The 22,759-nt window shown below is 46.1% G+C and overlaps 1 protein-coding gene across 5 annotated transcripts in view; it reads left to right on the plus strand.

The window, feature by feature from the left end:
* Window positions 1-22,759, plus strand: part of POLE2 (DNA polymerase epsilon 2, accessory subunit) — a 194,828-nt gene that overhangs the window by 38,165 nt on the left and 133,904 nt on the right. For 4 of the 5 annotated variants that reach the window (XM_029598380.1, XM_029598377.1, XM_029598376.1 and 1 more), the window contains exons 5-7: window positions 3,034-3,127; window positions 5,220-5,294; window positions 13,545-13,628. In XM_029598380.1, coding sequence (XP_029454240.1) covers window positions 3,034-3,127; window positions 5,220-5,294; window positions 13,545-13,628 — 253 coding nt within the window. The remainder of the gene's footprint in view (window positions 1-3,033; window positions 3,128-5,219; window positions 5,295-13,544; window positions 13,629-22,759) is intronic. The other variant, XM_029598379.1, reaches the window with a different exon arrangement.

The raw sequence follows: 22,759 nt of genomic DNA on the forward strand, positions 1-22,759 counted from the left end.
TGGATAGGGAGGGGTTTGTCAGCAGCAGTTTACTCGGGGCAGCTGGTTCGCAACAAATCTTCCTGGTCTATTAATCATTTAGAGTCCAGGATAGTCCTTTTAGCTTTACTTACTTTCTGCCATTGGTACGAGGTCAGTCAGTGAGGGTCCTGTCGAACAATGCGACTACAGTAGCCTATATCAATCTGCAGGGGGGGATCAAGAGTCAAGCAGTTGCCCAGGAAGCTCAGCAGCTGATTTTTTTGGGCGGAGCAAAACTTGGAGCGGATAGCAATGTCACACATTGCAGGAGTAGAAAACGTCCAAGTGGATTTTCTAAGTCGCAGGGTATTAGATCCGGAGAAGTGGGAGCTGTCCGAGACAGTGATGCAGCTCGTCCGTGACAGGTGGGGCTGCCCCCATGTGGATCTAGTGGCGACTCATCTTAATGCAAAGCCGGCTTGGTTTTTCAGTCAGAAAAGAAAGCCCGGGGCCAAAGGAGTCGACGCTCTGGTGCTGCCTTGCCCTCAGGAAGTTCTGCTTTACAGGTTTCCTCACTGGCCTCTGGTAGGCAAGTATTGCGTCGGATAGAGCGGCATCCATGTGAAGTGGTGTTGGTAGCTCCAGTTGATAGCTGCCGTGGTTTGAGGATCTAGTCAACTTAGCTGTGGACAGTCCATTATGCTTCACACACCTGCTGGGTCTCCTTCAGCAGGGGCCAATATTTTCAAACCAGGCTGCTCACTTTTTTCTAGCAGCTTGGCTTTTGAGAGGCAACACTTGAGATACAGGGGGTACCCAGAAGCCGTTATTTCTACACTCCTTCAGGCTAGATGGACATCTACTTCTCTATTGTATGTAAGAGTCTGGAAAGTTGTTGAATCCTGGTGTATTGTTAACGGAGTGTGACCGTTGCGATCTTCTGTGTCCCAGATCTTGACCTTCAGGAGGGTTTGGTCAAAGGTTTGACTTTCAACTCTCAAGGTCCAGGTGGCTGCTCTGGCTTGCCTCAGAGGTAAAGTGGACAGTTGCTCTCTGTCTTCTCATCCTGACATAGTTCGGTTTCTTCGGGGGGCTAAGAATTTACACTCGGCGGTTAGGAGAGTTTGTCCATCATGGAATCTTAATCTCTTTCTCAGAGGTTTTGTGTGAGGCACCCTTTGAAATACTTAGGAGAGCGACACTTAAAGATTTGACTCCTAAGGTGGTTTTTCTGGTGTCCATTTGTTCAGCTAGGAGGATCCGGGGCCCCCCTGGATCTCTCCCCGGGGCCCCCCTGGACCACCAGGTGGCTTTGGGGGTTTTTGGGGGGGTCGGGAGGGGGGGTTCGATTTGAAGGGTCGGGTGGGTTTGGTTTTTTTTGGCGGCGCGGGCCTCCCTAGAAAAAAAATTAGCGATGGGTCGGGAGGGTGGGGGAGGCTAAGGGGGGTCGATTTAAAGGGTCGGGTGGGTTGTTTTGTTTTTTTTTATCGGGCCATCGGCGCCATTTTAATTAGTGGCAGCCAAAATGGCGCCGATGGCCCGAGAGCGGGAGATCACGCCGGGACACCCCCCCCCCCCCCCACTGGACCACCAGGTAACTTAACATTTTGGGGGGGGTGGGGGAGAGTAAGGAATTGGTTTTAAAGGGTCGGGGTGGGTTTAGGGGTGGTTTTGGTGTGCCGGTTTTCCCGCCCTCCCCCAAATAATTCCCGTGCCCTATTTAACGATACGATACAAATGCCCCTGACGATAAATCGGGGGCATTTGTATTGTATCGTGCACGATTTTAAAATTATCTGATGATAATTTTAATCGTTCAAAAACGATTCACATCCCTATTGGCCACTGTTGGAAACAGGATGCTGGGCTTGATGGACCCTTGGTCTGACCCAGTATGGCATTTTCTTATGTTCTTATGTTCTTGCTGTGATCCTTTTCTGCTGATTTCGGTCTTGGGGTGTCCTTGCAGACAGTACCATCATTTTTACCAAAGGTGGTATCTGCGTTTCATGTGAATCAGTACGTGGAACTTCTGGCTTTTCCTGATATGGACTCTTCCGCGGCTCATGCGCAGAAGCTTGAGATTTTGGACGTGTGCAGGGCTTTGTTGAGGTATCTCAAGATAACAAACGATTTCAGGAGGTCGGATCATCTTTGTTTTGTGGAGTGGTTCCAAGAAGGGTTCTCGGGCTTCCAAGGCTACTATTGTGCGGTGGCTCAAGGAGGCCATTGGATCCATTACATTACAAAGGGACCTTCAGTTCTGGAGGGTTTGAGAGCTCATTCTACGCGATCTCAAGCGGCCTTGTGGGCAGAGTCACTGCATACTTTCGCAAGGCACTATCACTTAGGTGTGGGGGATCTGGAGTCAGGGTGTTTTGTGAGTGGGATTCTCCAGGTCCCACCCTAAGTATGGAGCTTTGGTACGTCCCAGAAGTCTGGACTAATCTGGATATGTAGAGGGAAAGGAAAATTGGTTCTTGCTTGCTAAGTTTTGTTCCTGTAGTACCACAGATCAGTCCAGAACCTGCCCGATCTGTGGAGGTGGAGAGTCGTCTGCTCAGCTGAGGTTTATTGGTAGGGAATACAGATTTTCATGGTATGGAATACAGACTTGTTGAATTTTTTTTTTTTTTTTTTGTAAATTTGTTGAGTTGGTGTTTTTACAGTTTTTTGTTTTTTTTTTGTGCTTGGGTACAGGTCAATACTGAGGAACTGCAGGTGGCACATGGGATTATGTAGAGGTGTCAGTTAAACTTTCTCTGCCTCCATCTGCTGGCAGGGATGCATAAAGCCAGGAGTCTTGACTGATCTGTGGTATGAAAGGAATGAAAATTAGCAGGCAAGAACAAGTTTTCCTATCTTTAATTGTTTGGGTCATTTTGTAGCAGGCTGACCAATTTTAACCTCTTACATTTCCACTTTTGTGTTTGGTGATGTTTTAGAAAGAGTAATGAAATTTGGTAAAACTCTGTAAGTGGCTACATTAATATTAAAAGTAGTTTGTTTTTTTTTAATACAAACAAGCTGTTCTTTCACAAAACTTGAATGTTTGTTTTATATTTTGCCCAGTCTAGCAATGAGTAGCCACCCTGAGCCAAACCTGTTTGGAGCTGCCCGGGATAAGGCTGAGTTGTTTCTGGAGCGGTACATCATCCTTCAGCAGGTGAGGTACAGAGTCTGCAGCCTTCAGGAAACAATGGGAATTGTTTGTAAAAATAGTAATAGTAAAAATAGTTTGGTAGATGCCCCTCACCATTATTCTGAAAGGAATACTGTATTGATTCCTCTTTGTTTTATCTTGCTGGCTGGTTAGGGGTTTCCCTCCTTTTGTCTGTTGTAGAAAATGATTTGTGAATAGTCCCTCTTTTGCCTGAAGGCTATATATGCTTTCTTCCAGGCTGATAGTGTGTATCTGTCTCTGGGACATATTGTGCTAGCTTTCAGGACTTGAATAAGAAAACCCACCAGGTGAATATAGCCAATCTCCAATTGTAGTGCTTAGTTCACAGTAGAAGCAACATCACAACTCCAGCTAGCAAAGACTTTATAGCTATGTCCTTCATATATTGAGACGCTGATATTCACTCTTGTTTCTAAGTGCACAATATCTCAGAGATTGTGTCTTTTATGCTATATTCATAGGTCATATGGAATCACATACTTCTGTAAATATTTTTTGGTCACTTTTTTATGCATATAAAAGTCACTTATCTTGAAGCAAAAATAAATCTCCTCTTTAGCAAGTAGCCTGCCCCACACTGCTTCAGTGTTTTGGTAAAGTGACCAAAAAAATATTTACAGAAGAAGTGTGGCCTAGCTTGGCTTGGCCTGGCTGGAGAGGTGTTTGAGTATCAAGGGCTGTGAGTTTGAATCCAGCTTTGGTAAACAGAGAGGGAAGTTGAAAGTAGGTACTAGTCAGACTTTTACTCTGGAATTTGTTGCCAGAGGATGTGGTTAGTGCAGTTAGTATAGCTGTGTTTAAAAAAGGATTGGATAAGTTCTTGGAGGAGAAGTCCATTACCTGCTATTAATCAAGTTGACTTAGAAAATAGTCACTGCTATTACTAGCAACACTAACATGGAATAGACTTAGTTTTTGGGTACTTGCCAGGTTCTTATGGCCTGGATTGGCCACTGTTGGAAACAGGATGCTGGGCTTTAACATAAAAGATGCAATCTGAGATATTGTGCAGTCAAAAATAAAAGTGAATGTCAGAGTCTCAATATATGAAGGCTTACAGGGCAGCAGGCTTTCTCCTCCCTTCCAGAGAAATCCCAGTGTTTACTGGCAACAGGGCGACTCTGAGTTTGAGGAGAGTAAATTCTGTCTTCATAAAGCTGTTGGCTCCCTATAAATGGGCTCTCTCTTAGCCCCTAGGATTTGGAAAGGGAGCTTAATTTTCTTTTTCTTTTGAACCAGCACCACCTAAACTTCTCCAACATTACTCGGCTCTCAAATACATTAACTGGCAAACAAGTAACTTCATAGTGTCTGAGATTCCTGGAGGCCTCAGGTTGTCCCTTAGTAAACTTCATGTGAGACTTCCTTTGCCTTTCATTTTATGATGTGATCATGGATTATATTCACCTGCGACTGACATACAACCAAAAAGCAAACTGGAGGGGGGAGAGGTGTCAGCTACTGCACAATGATGACACCTACTGGTTACACTTAGGGTGCACAATTTACTGTGGTTTCAGAAGTTTGTGTGCTTTAGCTGAAGATGGGTTGGTACAATAAGTGGGCTACAGGAAGTCAATCTGCCAAGGACTGGCCGAGCAGAATACTCTAGGCTGGATCAGTTAGCACACTGCCACCAGCCTTTCTTTTAATACAGTTTATTTTTATTAAATCAAAACAGCAAACTCAGCTTCACAATTACTGCCTATCTTTGCAGTCTTCTCAGAGTGGTTCAGGAGCTCCTACTACTGGAAGGACAAGTCCTCTTTATCCCAGCTGGGCTTCCTCTCAGTTCCCTCTAGTTGGTCATGTTCTCTGAGCTCCTCCTGCCCATAGAGCCCTCTCCCTTTTGGGGATTTAAGGTGGACCAGGCATCTAGCCTGGTCCTGCACAGGTTTATAGGTGAAAACTAAGGGCACTGTCTCACACAAGGGTTCCAGTTGAGCTGAAAGTTCAGAGAGAACAGGAAGAAACTGTCGAGTTAAATACATTGTCACACATATTGCTTCATACTTCCTTTTTTATTTTTTGCAAAACATAATTTCTCTGACAAAATGAACATTATTTCCTTTAGCGAACTCACAGACATGAATTGTTTACTCCTCCTGTGATTGGAGCTCATCCTGATGACAGTAGAAGCAAGTTTCAGGTAAGGCTGCTAATTGTTGTATATCCCTTCATTTCAGGCAAGATGCAGTCCAAACTATCTGTAACTGTGGAAAGATTTGGGATTTTGACAGCAAAATCCCAAAAATGGTGCCCAAACAAATGGTGTGGTAATATGGGAGTTTAAGAACTGAGCTATGAAGCTAGAGGTGCTTGGATAATTCTCCTCTCTGTCACTTACTATGTGACCTTTTATCAAATTCTGTAACCTCTCTCTACTCATTCTTTGACCTTAAGTACATTTTGGGGCTTATGCAGTAAATCCTGCATGCCTCCTACAGCTTCTTTACAGAGTGCATAAAAACAGTGTGCACACTAACCCCAACAGTGTAGCATGTGCACACCTCATCTTGAAGTCCCCTCCCTCAGTCCACCAACTATCAAAGGCCCTGATGCACCTCTACCTATCACTCCATCACCAATTATGAAGGGCCCATGTGCTCTCTTAATATCTACTCCTTCCTGTTCATACTCCAGATCAGTCCAGACAAGTTGGTTTTGCATCCCTACCAGCAAATGGAGACAGAGAATAAAAACTTTTCAGACATTGCTATATAACAGTGTGCCACCAGCAGTCCCTCAGTATTTGTCTTCAGCAGATGGTAGAGGTGTAAAACCCACAATCTGGAGTTTAAAATAAACAAAGAGATGAGAGAGAATTGCTCCTAGAGATGCTTGGTTCTGTAGAGGACCATCCCCCTGGTGGAGCAGGGCAAGCAGGGGGTCATTGGCTCTTCATTCATTTGATAGCTAGTGGTGCTGGCTCCCTCATACCCTGCCTCTTCCTCCCATCTGTGGAATCTCCAGTTCTCTCCAGAGCAAGATCAGCTAAAGGGAAGTATTTTCTGTTTTAATTGTCTGTCACTGCTTTGGGTGCATGGTCATTTTAATGAAATCTAAAGAGAAAGTATCTGAGGCAGAGCTGGGAACAGCTTGGTACTACTGGACAACTGAGCTTGTGCAGTAAGCATCTCAGGGTGCAGGAAGCACTGAAGGAAGGCGGATGAGAAAGGATTTAGGCATATTTGTTGCTTCAGTTCCCATGCAGCATTTTGGTTCTAGCTGGCCACAGTGGGGTGGAGCAGGAAGCATTATGCGGCCTGATGTGACCGAAGGGCGATGGTGGGTTCATTGGCTCTCAGTGCTTGTGCTAGGGCAGTGAGGCGGGACCTTTTGGGAGAGTCTGTCTGCCACAGAGGTCACTTGGGGGAAGTAGCAATAGCTGAGGGCTGCTTGTGAATCTCGAGCAGACTCGCTGATGGTGGGAACGGCAGCCATTTTGGAAGGGGCTCCCAAGTTGCAGAGCTCTGCAGGGGGAGGATGCTACAGATACCCTGATGTTGCCTCATGATGGGGGGATTCTCAGAGAGAGATGGAGTTCTTCTGGCCATACCCGTGGGACGGGAACTGAAGGAAGAGAAACTTGTTTGGTTTTTTTTTTTAATGGAGTTTTTCCTTAAGTTCAAGGCCGCCTTAGAAGAGAGGTGCAAAAGGGTCATCCAGAGGTCTCTACTAGTTTCTTGCTGGAAAAAAAAATTTTGGGAATCTGGTTCCCTGGAGTGTTAGGTTCCTTGAATGGCCATCGCCCAGGGAGAGCAGGATGAGCAGGGGATTGGTAATCCTAATTGGTCTCAGCCCAGTGGCTGTGGGGAGATGGATTGCCATTGGTCTGGCTCCCTCCTTGCTCCCATGCAGTTAGTATTCTCCTCTCGCTTTGCTCTTGCCCTTTGCTGAATATTGTTAAGGGAGTTCTTGATTACAAAAAAAAAAATTAGGCTGGACACCAGGAGATCGGACTGCTCGGCAGCTACAGTGCTGGCAGGGGAGACTGGAGAGCGACTGGGATCCACATTAGGGACGGTTTCTCTGCCATGTGGGTAGTTGTCAGTGTGTAGCTGCAATCCCCGACATGGCATCTGCAGCATGCAGGAAATGCTGCCTTTCGTGTTGGGATGAGAAAACAGACTTTATTAGCGTCCAGTCAGATGAATCCAGAACAAGTTGGTTATGCATTCCTCCCAGCAAATGGAGACAGAGTAAACTGACATCACAGTATATACACCCCTGCAGTTACATCAGCCTGTCAGTATAATCCGTCTCCTGCAGATGGTGGATGTGCAGCTCCTCACTGGGAATTGCTTCATTTTAAAATAAAGGAGAATTAAGGATAAAATTTGCCCCACTCTCCTGCGGTGATACTAAATGGTCCCTCCCCCAATTGAGAATTACTGAGGTGATTTCCATGGTCCCTCAGATGGGTGCCCTGGTCCAGTAGCTGGTTTTGCTGGTGTGGACTTAGCTTCGTGAGCAGCTGAAAAGCAGTGGGTGCAGGAAACAGAGCGCGGCAGTGACAGCACTTGCCCTCTCCCCGTAGCCAGAGACCATCTCTGTGCTCAGCCAGATATGGCTGAGTTCTGATAAGTGGGTTTATTGTTTTTTGTTTTTTTTTTGAGAGAGAGATACAAAGACTTAGGAGGTTTTTTGTAGTATATGGTTTCCTCCTCCCCAGGCTCTATGCTCGCCATGCTGGTTTGATGTTCATTCCGTTCCGTGGGAGGTCAAGGGACGTGGGCAGCCTGGCTGGTTGAGCAGCCTCCTTAGGCTAGGTCCTGCTTCAAGGTGTTTTGCTGCACGCTGTGTGGTAGGCCATAAAGGCGTTTTGCGCACTTTCTAAGGTTGCCCTCTACAGGATTGTTGGTTAGGCATGTGCGCCTCACTGTGCATCCAGGTTGTGCGCCCATGTTAAGTGACATGTAGTGGCCACACGCTTACTTATGCACACAAGTGGTACTATGCATTTAAGTTTTTTGTGCGCTTAATTTTTGGCTGCCTAGATGGGTGCGCCTAAGTGCTAGGTGCTCAACTAAGTGCCTGGAAATTACAAAACAAAAAAAAAAACAGCTAGACACACACCTCCAGAAACATGGTGTCAGACACTTTGTCCTGGTGTATCTCCTGACTGTACAATTGGTCAGTAGATGTGTGGTCCAAGACTCAGCTGGGTAATCTCCCATTTGGAGTAGTTGTAAAGCACCTGGGTGAGTCAGAGGGCCATAAGTAGCCCATGGACTAGCCGATCGAGAGCAGGAAGTGTTTTTTCTAGGCAGATACCATTCAAGCAAAGGAGCCTTCAGTCTAACAGTTCTTCTTCACAAAGGCAAGGATCAGGAAGGCAACAGTTCTTTTAAGGGATATGTAGACCTCCCCAAGATACTTCCTCTGGTCCCTTGACTGGAACTATGGCCACACAATGAAACAACAAGGCTGGTCCACTTTTCCCTGGAAGTTGTTGGGGGGGAGATTGGCCGCATTTTACGAGAAGTGGACTAAGATCACTATGGATCAATGGATCCTAGAGGTGATAAGAGACATCTGCGGTTTAGAATTTGCTCGGCCAGTCTAAGAAGCCTGCATAATATTTCCTTGACATCCCTCGTCATAAGAGAAGCAGTGCGGGATACATTGCAGTGGCTAAAGAGCCTGGAAGTGATAGTGCCAGTTCCCCTGGAGGAATGAGGCTAGGGAAGGTACTCTGTCTACTTCATGGTTCCGAAAAAAGGAAGGTACTTTCTGGCCCATTCTGGATTTGAAGAAGGTCAATTTGGCACTCCGGGTGCCATGTTTTCGAATGGAGATGAGTTCCTGTCATCAGCGGATGTAACAGACGCCTATCTACCCATTCCATCTGACCAGAACATCAAAAGTTCCTGCAGTTTATGGTGCTGGGAAAGCATTGTCAATTTCAGGCTCTTCCATTTGGATTGTCAATGGCGCCACAGTCTTTCACCAAAGTGATGGTGGTTGCTGCAGTGCTTTGGAAGGAAGAATTACTAGTTCATCCTTACTTGGGACGACTAGCTCATTTAAGCAAAGTCGGAGTTGGAGTATCGTCAGTTAGTTCAGTGGGTCATGCGGATGTTCCAGTCTCTAGGCTGGACGATGAACCTAGCAAAGGCAGTCTAGTTCTATCCCAATCGCTGGAGTACCTGTGAGCGTGATTCGACATCTGCATGAGCACGGTGTTCCTCACTTCAGATAGGGTGACGAAGTTGCAGTCTCGGGTCTGTCACAGCTGCAACAGCTTTCAGTACCAGAATCTTGGATTATTTATAGGTCCTGGGTTTAATGGCTTCTATGCTGGAATTAGTTCCGTAGGCATTTGCTCACATGCGGCCCCTTCAGAGGCTGCTCTTGTCCCAATGGATTCTGCTGTCAGAGGATTTTCAGTTTCCACTATCACAGGAAAGCTCCAGCTCCAGTCTTTCGTGGTGGCTTTCTCATCTCAATTTAGAGAATGGAGATGGAAATTCCAGTCTGGATGGTGGTGACCACTGATGCCAAGCCTTAAAGGTTGGGGGGCCCTTTGTCAAGGACAGATGGCCCAAGGTCCGTGGTTGGCAATAGAAGCTTTATGCTCTCTTAAATCGATTAGAAATGAGGGCGGTTCATGTGGCATTGCTCTTTCTTCCACGAGTGCAAGATCTGGCAGCCTGAGTTTTCTCAGACAACAGTCGCATATATCAATCGCTAAGGCAGGACAAAAGGTCACATGGTAGCTCAGGAGGCCCAGAAGCTTTTTCTCTGGGCAGAACAGTACTTGGTGGGTCTGGCAGCATCTCATCTAGCTGGAGTGGACAACAGCAGGTGGAAAATCTCAGCCAGCAGGAGAATAGATCTGGAAGAATGGGAGCTGTCCCCAGAGGCCATGGATCTCATTTGGGCCAGGTGGGTTGTCCCTAGCTAGACCTGATGGTTCATGACGTAATGCCAAGGCAAACTGGTTCTTCAGTCGCAGATAAGTCATATCAGAGGGATTCAACGCTATGTTTTTCCTCCATGGCCTTTCGTAGACAGAGTGTAACATGTAGAGAGGCACCCGGGAAGAGTGGTGCCGGAGTGGCCACTCCGGCTGTGATTTGCAGATCTTGCAAATCTCACAGTAGACAGGCCCCTAAGGCTAGGACATTGCAGGGGTTATAGATTGGGCAAATTGCTTTTGTCTTGCAGCCTGGCCGTTGAAAGGAGGTGTTTGTATTAGAAAGGTTACTCGGAAGCAGTTATGTTGCTTCAAGCCGGGAGACATCCACTTCACTGTCAGTGTGGTGAGTGTTTGAAACATGGTGTCTGGAGCTAGATCTTGACTCACCATTTTTGGACCTTTCTAATACAAACACCATTTTTGGACCTTTTTACAAAAGGGGTCTAGTAAAAAATCTGACTTATAACTCTCTATGAATGCAGGTGGCAGCTTTTAGGCTTTCAGAGTAAGTTTCAGGGGATACCTGTGGCTTTGCATCTGGATGCGATTCGTTTTCTTAAGGGTGTGAAGCATTTGAGTTGTCTGGCCCGCAGAATGTGCTCTTTGTGGATCCTTTATTTGGTCCTGGAGGACAGATGTCTGTGAAGGATCTTACTTTGAAAGCACACTTCTTGATTGTGATTTGTTCAGCCAGTAGGATTTCTGAACTTCCAGCCTTGTCATGTAGAGATCCTTTCCTTCAGATTTTGGATGACTGGATCTTGTTGCGTATGGTGCCTTCTTTTTTGCTGAAGGTCATCTCTTTGTTTCATCTTAGCCGGATGGTGGCGCTCCCTGTGTTCCAACATTTGGATGCGGTGATGACGCATGCAAGAGAATTTCATTTATTGGATGTTTGCCGGACTTTATTGCAGTAACTTAAGGTCACTAATGGTTTTAGGAGATCAAATTGTCTCCATGTTTAGTGCTGGAAAGAAAGGACTCTAAGGCCACAGTTGCACAGTGGCTTAAAGCAGTCATATCTGCTTATATATGTGAAGGATGGCCGATTCTGGAAGGGCTGCGTGTGTGTTACCTGGGCACAGGCAGCTTTTTGGATGGCGTGTCAACCATTTTCTCTGCAGGAGATCTGTCAAATGGAGACATGGTCTTTGCTTCACACTTTTTACCAGACGTTACTGACTGGATGTTCGGGCGCCGGAGGAGGTGCAATTTGGAGAGATTGTGTTGCAAGCTGGTCTTTCGGGTTCCCGCCCGGTTTAGGGGAAGTTGGGTACATTCCACTTGTCTAGACTGATCTGGGATATGAGCAGGAAAGGAAAATTGGTTCTTACCTGCTAATTTTCACTCCTGGAATACCACAGATCTATCCAGAATGCCGCCCATTTTGTTTGGCAAGACCAAACTCTCTTCTGGGTGTATATTATGAAGAAAGTACTGTTTAAGTTTTTGGGGTTTTTTTGGGGGTTTTTTTTTCTAATTTCTGTTTGAAGTGAGGGCTCCAACCTGTTCCCTCCTTGTCCTACAAACGGGCCGATACACTAAGAACGCGTAAGAAAGAGTGTGGCAGTGCCGGGCACACCCTCGTTTGCCACGCGCATATTTTGGTTCGCATACTGCTAGATTCAGTATTCAAATTAGATGCAAATCCAAGTGGCGTCCAAAGCGCGTCGATGAAGTGGTAGGCGTGCGCAATCCATCTTACTGTATACAGCGGTATACAGCACCTATACAGTATCCAGGGTGCACTGATACCTGTCATTTCAAATGTCATTTGAAATGTCATTCCACCAGGTAAGTGGATGGTTCTTTCCCACAGACCCCGCTTCCTTGAGCGCCCGGCTGGACATCCAAGCCGGACGTCCGAGGTCACGGCTTGGATGTCCAGCCGGGCGCTCAAGGCAGGGGGAAGGCCCATGAACGTCTGTCCGCACTGAAGCAAGTACCACACACTAGTTACTCACCGAAATACTCTTTCTTCATGTGCAGCTCCAGCTCCTTCTCCAATTCCAGGGACTGGCCACACAGGCTGGAGCATGGACTGGCCCGCAGCGGGCCAGCGCCGTCAGCCTCAGGGTTGCCTGGAGCCCTGTAGCGTGAGTCCGAGTAGCTGGAGCGAGGGCTGAAGTGCCGCTGGTCGTAGCCCATGCTGATGCCGCTGTTCTGGTTGCTGCTGGGCTAGCTGCCGCTGTCGTAGCCAGTCAGGTCGCGGCGTGCGTTCATGGACCTTCCCGCTGCCTTGAGCGCCCGGCTGGACGTCCAAGCCGGACGTCCGAGGTCACGGCTTGGACGTCCAGCCGGGCGCTCAAGGCAGCGGGAAGGTCCATGAACGCACGCTGCGACCTGAGCGCCCGGCTGGACGTCCGAGGTCGTGGCATAGGGTGTGTAGGGATAAGGCCTGATACAGCAGATCGTGCCCACTGCAAGTCAGCGGTGACAAGGAGCCCAGACCCACGAGAAGGCCAGAGGAGCCCCCGGAAACGGCTACGTTCTAGCAGTCCTCTTTGTTGCTGGCATGTGATGCTTTTTTTTTTTCTTTGCTGCGGGCAACTCAACCAGTAGTTAGTGATGACTCTTCGGCCGGAGCCAATGAGCGGTGGCATAAACTGCAGCGCGACAGGATGGATTCAGATTCAGAGAACTGCTGCTGGGCTTCAGCCGGGCGCTCAAGGCAGAGGGAAGCTGACTGAACACCACACTAACGCCAGGGTCAGGGTAGGCGGTAAATATGCAGGTTAAAGACGCGGCAAATAAGCTGGTTAAAAAGGCGATAATCTGGGCGCACATTACTGTATCAGAGGGAATAGCTAAATCGATCATTAACATAACATATATACATGCGGCGGGCGGAGACAGATACGCGTCCATTTTGGCAAGCGGTAAGGACACGTAAAACCGGATACTGAATTGCGGGTTCGCCTTACGCTTCCAAATTGTGCGTCCAAAGTGGGTTAGAAACAGGGTAACTGCGGCCGCGCTTTACTGTATCGGCCTGAAAGGGAGTTAGGTTAGTTTTTGATGACATTCATCTTGGCTTACAGGTCACTTACTGAGGGACTGCTGATGGCACTCTATGAAGCAGTGTCTGAAAAGTTTTTATTCTCTGCCTCCATTTGCTGGTAGCGATGTAAAACCCATGCTTCTGAACTGAACTGGTATTCCAGGAACAAAAATTAGCAGGTAAGAACCAATTTTCCTTTTCCAACTGTTTCAATAATGTGCTTCACTGTGACAGGCAAGTTGGCTTTTAGGCTGAATGAAACACACCAAAAGGTTGCTGCTTTCAGCTAATCATTTCTCTGAATTTCCTAACTTGGCTTCCCGAAACATATACCAAAGGTTCGAACACTGAACCTTCTTATACTGTATTTCTTCCCATTCATTTTAAATTTAGTAATCTCAGATACAGTACAATAACTGGCTATTTAGAAGTATGATTTAAGCAGAATGTTTGCAATTCATTTTTTGTTTCAGCTTAAAACTGTTGATACTCTATTGGGCAATACATCAAAAGTTGGGGATGTGATAGTTCTTGGAATGATAACCCAGCTCAAAGAGGTAAGCTGTATATTTTTCTGTACTTTCAGCAAAATACTGCTGTAAAACAGATTCCAGAGCGTCCTATGGGTACAAAACAACTCATATGACTTAGTTTGAACCCAGATGTTGATACTGATATACCAACTGACATAAACTAATATTCCCCTTCTGATGCCGTTTTTCCCAAGATGATGTAGAAGGATGCTAAACACCCAGGTCATTATCTGTTTTTTTTTGGAGGGTGATATAACCTGATGCAGACTATAAGATGGAAATGTGATATTTTTGTGTCTTTTTTTTATTTTTTGACCTACAAGGTATTGCATTTATCATGAACAGTTATTACAATATTCTGTGTAAACCAGTCACTTCTGATTTAGTTTTTCACAGCAGTGTGTATCTATTCCAGTTGGAATCTTGGCATGCTGTGGTCCATAATTCTTGAGAGTTTTATGTCCATAGAAGTCTTTGGATATTTGGTTTTTATTGTGGTGTGTTTCATTGAATAATTTTGTCTTTCTTAGCATCCAGTAAGATGAATCCAGAACAAGTGGGTTATGCATCTCTACCAGCAGATGGAGAGAGAGCAAACTGATTTCACAATAAATATACCCCTGCGGTGACATTAGCCTGCCAGTATTCTAAGTCTCCGGCAGATGGTGGATGTGCATCTCCCTACTGGGAATTGCTTCATTTTGAGAGAGGAGAATTAAGGAAATAAATTCTCCTGCAGTGATACCAAATGGTCCCTCCCTCAGTTGAGAATTCCTGAGATGATTTCCATGGTCCTTCAGATGAGTTCCTTGGTCCATAGCTGGTTTTCAGCCGGCATGGACTTAGCTGCTTAAGCAGCTGAAAGGCAGCAGGTGTAGGAAGCTGAACGCGGCAGTGATGCCCTCTCCCACTGCAGCCAGAGACCATCTCTGTGCTCAGCCAGTTAAGGCTGAGCATCGGTAACTTTAAAATAAATAAATATGCAGGGACTTAAAAGGAGGCCTTTATTGCTTAGGGCTTCCTCCTTCCCCCCCAGTCTTCATGCTCAGCGCACCGTTCTGATGTTTATCCCACTCCGTGGGAGGTCAAGGGACATGGGCAGCCTGGCAGGTTCAGCAGCCTCCTTAGGCTAGGCCCCACTCTGAGGCTTTTTCGCTGCAGGCCTCGTGGTTGGCCACAATGGCATTTTGTGCGCTTTCTCAGGCTGCCCTCTACAGGATTGTCAGTTTGGCATGTGCCTCTAATTGTGCGCCCATGTTGTGCACCCAGTTTTTGGCTGCTCAGTCTGGCCTTAGAGTCTATGCGTCCAAGTTATTCTGGCGCCGTAGTGGCCACAAGCTTCCCTATGCAAGCCCACTTCTATTTTGGTTAAACTATCTAGTTAAGTTAAACGATCTACCTCTTTTTATTGGTTATACTATCTGATACTCTCATTCCTAGGTCCGCTCGACCCTCTAATACTCCCTACTTGTTCCGTTTGACAGTTTGTTAATTGTAACTTTATAAATCAATTTCTCATCCTTTGGTTTATCCCGTTCATCTGTACACCAATGTGATATGTTTAGAATGTCGATATAAAAAAGTTATAAATAAAATTGTACTGTGTGCTTAAGTTTTTAGGGCACTTATCTTTGGAACACCTAATTAGGCGCCTAGATGTGAGTCACCTAAGGGATGGGAGCCTAATTTTGGGAAGCCTAAGTTGGAAGTGTTTAAAAACACAAAAAACAGCTAGATGCATGCCTCCGGCTGAAGCCAAGCGCACTGTTGGCCATAATGGCGCCTATACCTAAGAAGCCTCAGCAGCTTTCTCTTTGCACTGCATGTCATATTAGGGCATCTCAGCCAGTAGTGCCTGCTAACTTGTGCCAGCACCATTTGGAGGCTCAGGGAGATTTATCTTCCTCTCATTTCACTAAACCTGGTTCTTTCCAGCCACAGATGTAGGTCTGGGTAAAGAAGACTCAGGTGGAGCGCCTGAATTTGGACCTTCCCTAACTGGTTTCTCAGCAGGAGACTGTAGCTCAGTCAGTACGCCTCAGGTGCCTCCTGGTTTGGATACTTCTACTTTTTCATGGGAAGAATTTTTCCAGGAGTTGCAATCTTTCTTCAGATGCAAGCTTCAACCCTGTCCAATGCTCCCAGAGCTGAGATGCAGGTAGGAATTTTACCTGGACCTTCTGTTAAGCACGGAGTACTCCTAGAACGGCAGCGGGACATCCGGATAGAGATCCAGATGGCACGGATGATGGTGCGATCCTGAATCTCTTGAGGATGTTGAAATTCCTCCAGGATTAGAACCATATAGAACTATGCTATGGTTTTTTCATAGAGATGAACTACCAGCTTTGCTCTCCCAGACCTTGGAAATGCTTGGGACAGATTCTGGGTCTGAGCCAAAAAGAAATCCCATCTTGGTTTCCTTATGTAAAGCCTCTTGTTTTTTCCCCATGATGGTGGCCATTCAAGAATTGATTGATCTTGAGTGGGACACCCCAGAGGCTAATTTTAAAGGGGGATGGGCTCTGGAAAGCCTGTACCCTCTGGATCCAGTGATAAGAGAGCATTTACGTTTTCCGTAGGTAGATGCACTTGTGTGTGCAGTCTCCAAGTGGACCACTATTCCTGTGGAAGGAGGAGCGGCCTTTAAGGATGCTCATGATAGATAGATAGATAGATTGAGTCTATCCTTAAGCATGCATTTGAAGCAGTGGCAATGACCTTGCAGATCGCTCCTTGTTGTTCCCTGGTGGCTCACTCTTCTTTGCTTCTCTCCCAGGAAGTTGATGACTCTGGGGTAAACTCCAGAGCAATAATGGAACCAGCCGCTGCCACCTTGGCAGTTGCGGGATGTGACTTGGGCCGTACTTTAGCCAGAGGAGTGGCTTCTATAGTAGCGGCCAGGCTTAAGTTATGGTTGAGAAGTTGGTCAGCTGAGTCGACCTCTGAGGCTAACCTCACCAAATTGCCCTTTCCTTGTACGTACCCGGATCAGTCCAGACTCCTGGGATTTGCCTCCCCACCAGCAGATGGAGACAGAGAAGTTTTGACCGACTCTACCCTATATCCTGAGGTGCCATCTACAGTCTGTCAGTATTTCTCTGTCTCCAGCAGATGGTGGAGTTGCAAAAATCCTACAGTCTGTAGCTAGTGTTTAAAAAAAAAAAAAGAGGGAATTTGGTGTTTAGTTTGGTAGTGTAGTGTTTGTATTTCTTTAAAAAAAAAAAAAAAAGAGGTTCTTGTCAGTCAGCAAGAGCTTTCCCTTAGCCTCCCAGGGAGTAGGCAGGTCCTGAGGGGACCATCCTCCCTGGTATCGAGGCTCCGCTGTTAGGGGTTGAGAACCCTGCCTTACAGCACAGTCCTTAGTCTGGAGTGATACCGGGGAGCCCAGCTCACTCACCCCGGGGCAGTCAGGACCCGTTTGCTCCGGATCTCAGGTCAGTTAGCTGCTGCAATTTGAGCACACATTTTCTCCGTTGCTACCGCCGAATTTTTTACCGCTGCCGCCGGTTTCCCGCCACTGCTCCCTGGAAGTGAAATAAATAAATAAATAAACATAATACTGAATTTCTCGGCCACTTTGCTATGCCTCAAGGTGCGGCAGTATTGAAACTATTCGATTTGGCACCACCTGCCAATGAAGGTCTCCTACCAACTGCAGTGCTGGCTGCAGGTGGATCATCTACATGAGTTTCCTTAATCCCACTGGTCTGGCTAGTACTGTTAATGAATGTGAGTCTCCTTGGTTGGGGAGCTTACTGTTAGGAGCTGACAGCAGAGTCTCTCTGGAATATCAATCGGTTGGAAGCCAGGGCATTCCGATTGGCATGTTTGCAGTTCGGCGACAAGCTGCAGATTCGATTGGTCCGAATAATGTTTGACACTGCAACGACTGAGGTTTACATCAATTGGCAAGGAGGTATCAAGAGCCAAGTGTCACAGGAAATAGATCAACTTATGGAATGGGCAGAGGTGCATCTCCAAATGTTCTCAGCATCGCACATTGCGAGCAAAGACAAATTAAGAACAGACTTTCTCAAAAAGGAGAGTCTGGACCCAGGAGAGTGGGCGTTGTCAGAGACGTTCTAGCTGCTTTGGAATCGCTGGAATCTCTCGTTCTTAGACCTTTTGGTGACTTTGCATATTGTGAAAGTTCTGGGTTTCTGTAGCCGCAGGAAGAAGTCAATGGAGATTGATGCCCTAGAGCAGGAGTGGCCAGATGGCAAGTTGCTGTAGGCCTTTCCTCCATGGCCTATGTTGGGCAGACTGATTCGAAGGATCAAACACCACAGAGGGATATGGTGCTGTTGGTCACTCCAGATTGGCCCAGGAGACTGTAGTATACAGATCTGTGGAGGCTTCTGGTGGATTTGACTGTTCAGCTTTCAGCGCACAGAAACCTGTTGCAACAGGGACCTGTTTTTCCCGAAGATCCAACAGTATGGCCCTTGAAAGGGCTCGCTTGCTGAAACATAGATATGCTAGGGCAGTGATTTCCACCTTGCTAAGTAAGAGCTAGAAAGTTCTCCACTTCCTTGACCTACATGTGGGTTTGGAGAGTATTTGAGGCCCGCATCCAAATGGCATATGAAATTTAATGTGGACAAGTGCAAGGTGATGCATATCGGGAAAAATAATCCATGCTGTAATTACATTATGTTAGGCTCCATATTAGGAGCTACCACCCAGGAAAAGATCTAGGCATCATAGTGGATAATACATTGAAATTGTCTGCTCAGTGTGCTGCAGCATTTCCTAACGGAATGTTAGGAAATATTAGTAAGGGAATGGTGAATAAAACGGAAAATGTCATAATGCCTCTGATTCACTCCATGGTGAGACCGCACCTTGAGTACTGTGTACAATTCTGGTTGCCGCATCTTGAAAAAGATATAGTTGCGATGGAGAAAGTACAGAGAAGCGCAACCAAAGTGATAAAGGGGATGGAACAGCTCTTCTAAGAGGAAAGCTAAAGAGGTTAGGGCTGTTCAGCTTGGAGAAAAGAAGTCTGAGGGGGGATATGATAGAGGTCTTTAAAATCATGAGAGGTCTAAATGTGAATCTGTTGTTTTACTTTTTTAGATACTAGAAGGACTAGGAGGCACTCTATGAAGTTACCAAGTAGAGCATTTAAAACTAATCGGAGAAAATTCTTTTTCACTCAATGAACAATCAAGCTCTGGAATTTGTTGCTAGAGAATGATGTTAGTGTAGCTGGGTTTAAAAAAGGTTTGGATAAGTTCTTAGAGGTGAAATCCATTAACTGCTATTAGTCAAGTTGACTTAGAGAATAGCCACTGCTTTTACTGGCATCAGTAGGATGGGATCTGCTTAGTGTTTGGGTACTTGCCAGGTACTTGTAGCCTGGATTGGCCACTGTTGGAAACAGGATGCTGGGCTTGATGGACCCTTGGTGTGACCCAGTATGGCATGTTCTTATGCTCTGGTGTGAGGATCTAGGTACTCTTCCTTTCCTTGGTCAGGATGCCGCTCATTTTGGAATTTTGCAGGATGTCTTGAATAAAGGCTTGGCTCTCAATTCCTTGAAGGTTCAAGTAGCGGCTCTTCTTGTTTCAAGGGTCAGGCAAATGGTGGATCCTTGTCCACTCATCCTGATATGGCCGTCTTTTTCTGAAAGGAGTGAAACATCTTCGTCCTCCTTTTGTGATTTCCGGTGCTCTATGGAGCCTTAATTTGTTTTTGGATTTTTTGGCAGGCCTTACGTTTAGACTGTAAGTACTCTCTCTTTGTGGTTGCTGACCTTGAAAATGGTGTTCTTTGTGGCAATTTGTTCTGTGCGTAGTGTTTCCAAACTGCAGGCCTCATCTTGCTGGGAACTATTTCTCCAAGTGACTCAAGGAGCGATACAGGTGCATACTGTTCCATTTTACCAAAGGTGGTCATTGAGTTTCACTTGAATCAGTCCATCTCCCTGCTGTCTCTGAACAGAGAGGGAGATGTAGAGGAGTTTCGTCTGTTGCGACCCTTGGAAGTCAAGAGGCATATTGTCAGGTATCTGGAAAATAGAGCCTTTGCAGAGGTCGGATCGCCTGTTTGTCCTTCACGGTGGTACTAGACAGGGAGAGCCAGCCTCGTGGGCTGCAATAGCTCTCCAGATTAAGGAGGTAGTCTTGGCTGCATACCTGGATTCTGGGAATCCATTACCTAGTCTGGTTAGGGCTCATTCCACTAGGGTTCATGCAGTGTCATGGGCAGAAATTAGATTGTTTCCCGTTGACATTTGCCGAGCTGTGACATGGTCCTCCTTACACACCTTTTCCAAGTATTATCTGGATGTTCAGGCCTGGGAGGATGTGTCCTTTGCACGTGTGATTTTTGACTGGACTGCGAGCAGCCTCCCGCCCTATTCGGGAGTAGCTTCGGTACATCCCACTTGTTCTGAGTTCATCTGACTGAATGTTAAGAAATGAGAAATTACTACTTAGCTGATAATTTCCTTTTCTTTAGGACAGTCAGATGAATCCAACTTCCTTCCCTTGGCTGCCAAATGATTGCATAATGATCCTCCTGTGTGCCTATGTATTACAGGGATTACTGATTTTACGCCAGTCCCTAGACTAGTGTTATTACATTCTTGTCTGAGTGTACTGTTGCCTGTTGGCTGAGTATTGCAATGGTTATCTGTTTTTAATCAAGTTTTTCGCTAGTCTGTTCACAGTTGCTTTTGAAGAAAATACTGGCAAGATGATGTTGCTCCGTCTCCATCTGCTGGTAGAAGTGGATATATCTGACTGTCCTAAAGAAAAGGAAATTATCAGGTAAGTAGCAATTTGTCATTAAGCTGTAGAATTCATTGCCAGAGGATGTGGTGAAAGCTCAATGTGTGTTTTTCGTGGAGGACCATTTTGCCTGTGGGAACCTACCACAGTGAGGAGGGTTCTAGTCAATCTAATTGGCAAGTATGCCTTTCAACCTCTTTCCATATCTATGGCAGAGGGAGTTGTGGGATGCAGGACACACACGGAGCTGTTACTCTTTGGTTGTGGGTAGCTTGAAAGCTATACTTCCCCAATTACTTTTACACTTCCCTCAATTACAATTTTTTTATACTTATACAATTTTTTATACTTCCCCAATCGTGGCCATCAACGCTCTACTCACCAACCTCCACCTCGCACTCAACACCAACAAAACTGAACTTCTACTTATTCCCCCCACCCCCCCTGTCTAATGACCCCAATCTCAATATCACCACAGCCCAACCCTTCGTAAGGGACCTTGGAGTTCTCCTTGATCAACAACTCAGCATGAAGAAATACGTCAGCTCCATACTTAAAGAAGGTTTCTTCAAACTCATTGTCCTAAAAAAATTTAAACCACTACTATACACCCAAGACTTCCGCACAGTGATCCAAGCCACTATCTCCTCTAAATTGGACTACTGTAACTCACTCTTCCTAGGGCTCCCCTACTCCACAATAAAGCCCCTACAAATGTTACAAAATGCGACTGCTAGAATCATCTCAAATACCCGTAAATCTGAACACATCACCCCTATTCTTAAAGACTTACACTGGCTCCCTATCCCCTCCCGAATTCACTACAAAACCCTGACCATTGTACATAAATCTATTCATGCTCACAATTCCAACTGGCTAGACATTCCTTTTAAGACTCATCAGTCTACCCGGCCCACCAGAACTGCCAACAAAGGCACTCTACTAGTACCCTCCCTTAAAACAGCCCACCTCTCCTCCACACGCGACCGTGCCCTCTCAATTGCTGGCCCTTCACTCTGGAACTCCCTCCCTCCAAACTTACGCCTTGAACCATGCACCATCAAATTTAAAAAGAAGTTAAAAACATGGTTATTTAAACAAACCTATCCGGATTAGCCCTCACCCTCCCTCCTACGATGCTATACTATCTCCCATATGGACTATCCTATATTCCTTATATTAAGGAGCTCTATGTTCGCTTGTTGTTAAGCTACATTTCTACGCTGCTCTTGTGTTATCCCCCTCCCAGTTCTTTCTCCCTGTTAATATGTACTTTTAAACCTGCTGTTCAAATGTGAACCGGTATGATGTCTCTACTAATACCGGTATATAAAAGTCTCTAAATAAATAAAGGGATAACATTATCTGTGGACAGGAGAGTCCTGGTTCATGCAGCGGTTGTTCCATTTACAGGACTGCATGCTTCTTTGGGGGAAGTATATGTAATCATGGTTGAGGTATTAATACCTAAGTCAGGTTAGTGGGCAGTCTGTTCTGATATCACACTGGTATCCTTAGGGTTTCTAGGCCGGTGAAGAAATCCTGTTCTACAGACGTTTGCACTTGTGGCACTCCGGCTTCCTGTCTCTTGGTGGAGTGTTTCTGGATTTCTTCCCTTCCAAGCAGGCTGAGAGCTCTATCTCTGGGTAACTCCCTGTTGGAATTGGCGGTGAGTAATTTGCTTGGGGTTGAGAGATACAACCTAGTGACTTATTCTTATCCCTGCAGTCCAGCGGTCTGCCTCCTTGTGTTCTTCGCTCCTTTCAACTTCCAGTTGGAATGTCAAGGGGAAGGGAAGAAAAACTAGGCTATTTGTGGTATATCTTAGTGTATACCTGCAGGGAATGATCCACCACTTTTTCCCTATTTTTATGCCAAGTTCTGGTCAGTATTGCCTTTAGCTTTTCTCACTTCACTGGGTGGTCCAAAGTGTCTTCCTGCTCACCTGAACCATCCTGTAGACAGGATGGCTAGCCCTGCCCTGGTCAAGGTGCAATGTGGGTGAACTTCAGGCCTAACACATCTCCCTGCTAGGAGGTTTGGGCTAGCAATCCCATTCAGAGATTGCCTTTCATCCCAGGAAACTCTTGATGCTGTCCTGTGTGGTCAGTTATGTCTAGTACTTTGGCATGTGTAGGGTCTGTCACAGACCCTGCCGTTCTTGCTGAAAATTCTTCCAAGCGTTGCTTGGGTTTTCTGTCCTTTTGGCCTATCAGCCAAACATGGGACATACTTCTGCAGATGCATTCTGTCCTTCAGATGCCAGTGGACCGCAGTTTCTTTCTGGGGAGTTCTCAAGCCCCAGTTGGTTTTTCGGTTGTCTTGTAACATCAGAGGAAACTATATGCGGTCTTTATCTAAGAGTTCTCTTGTTTACATCTCTAGACTTTTTCCTTTATCCAGGAGGATCTAGAC

This window comes from Rhinatrema bivittatum, chromosome 4, assembly GCF_901001135.1.
Source record: "Rhinatrema bivittatum chromosome 4, aRhiBiv1.1, whole genome shotgun sequence".
Lineage (NCBI taxonomy): Eukaryota > Metazoa > Chordata > Amphibia > Gymnophiona > Rhinatrematidae > Rhinatrema > Rhinatrema bivittatum.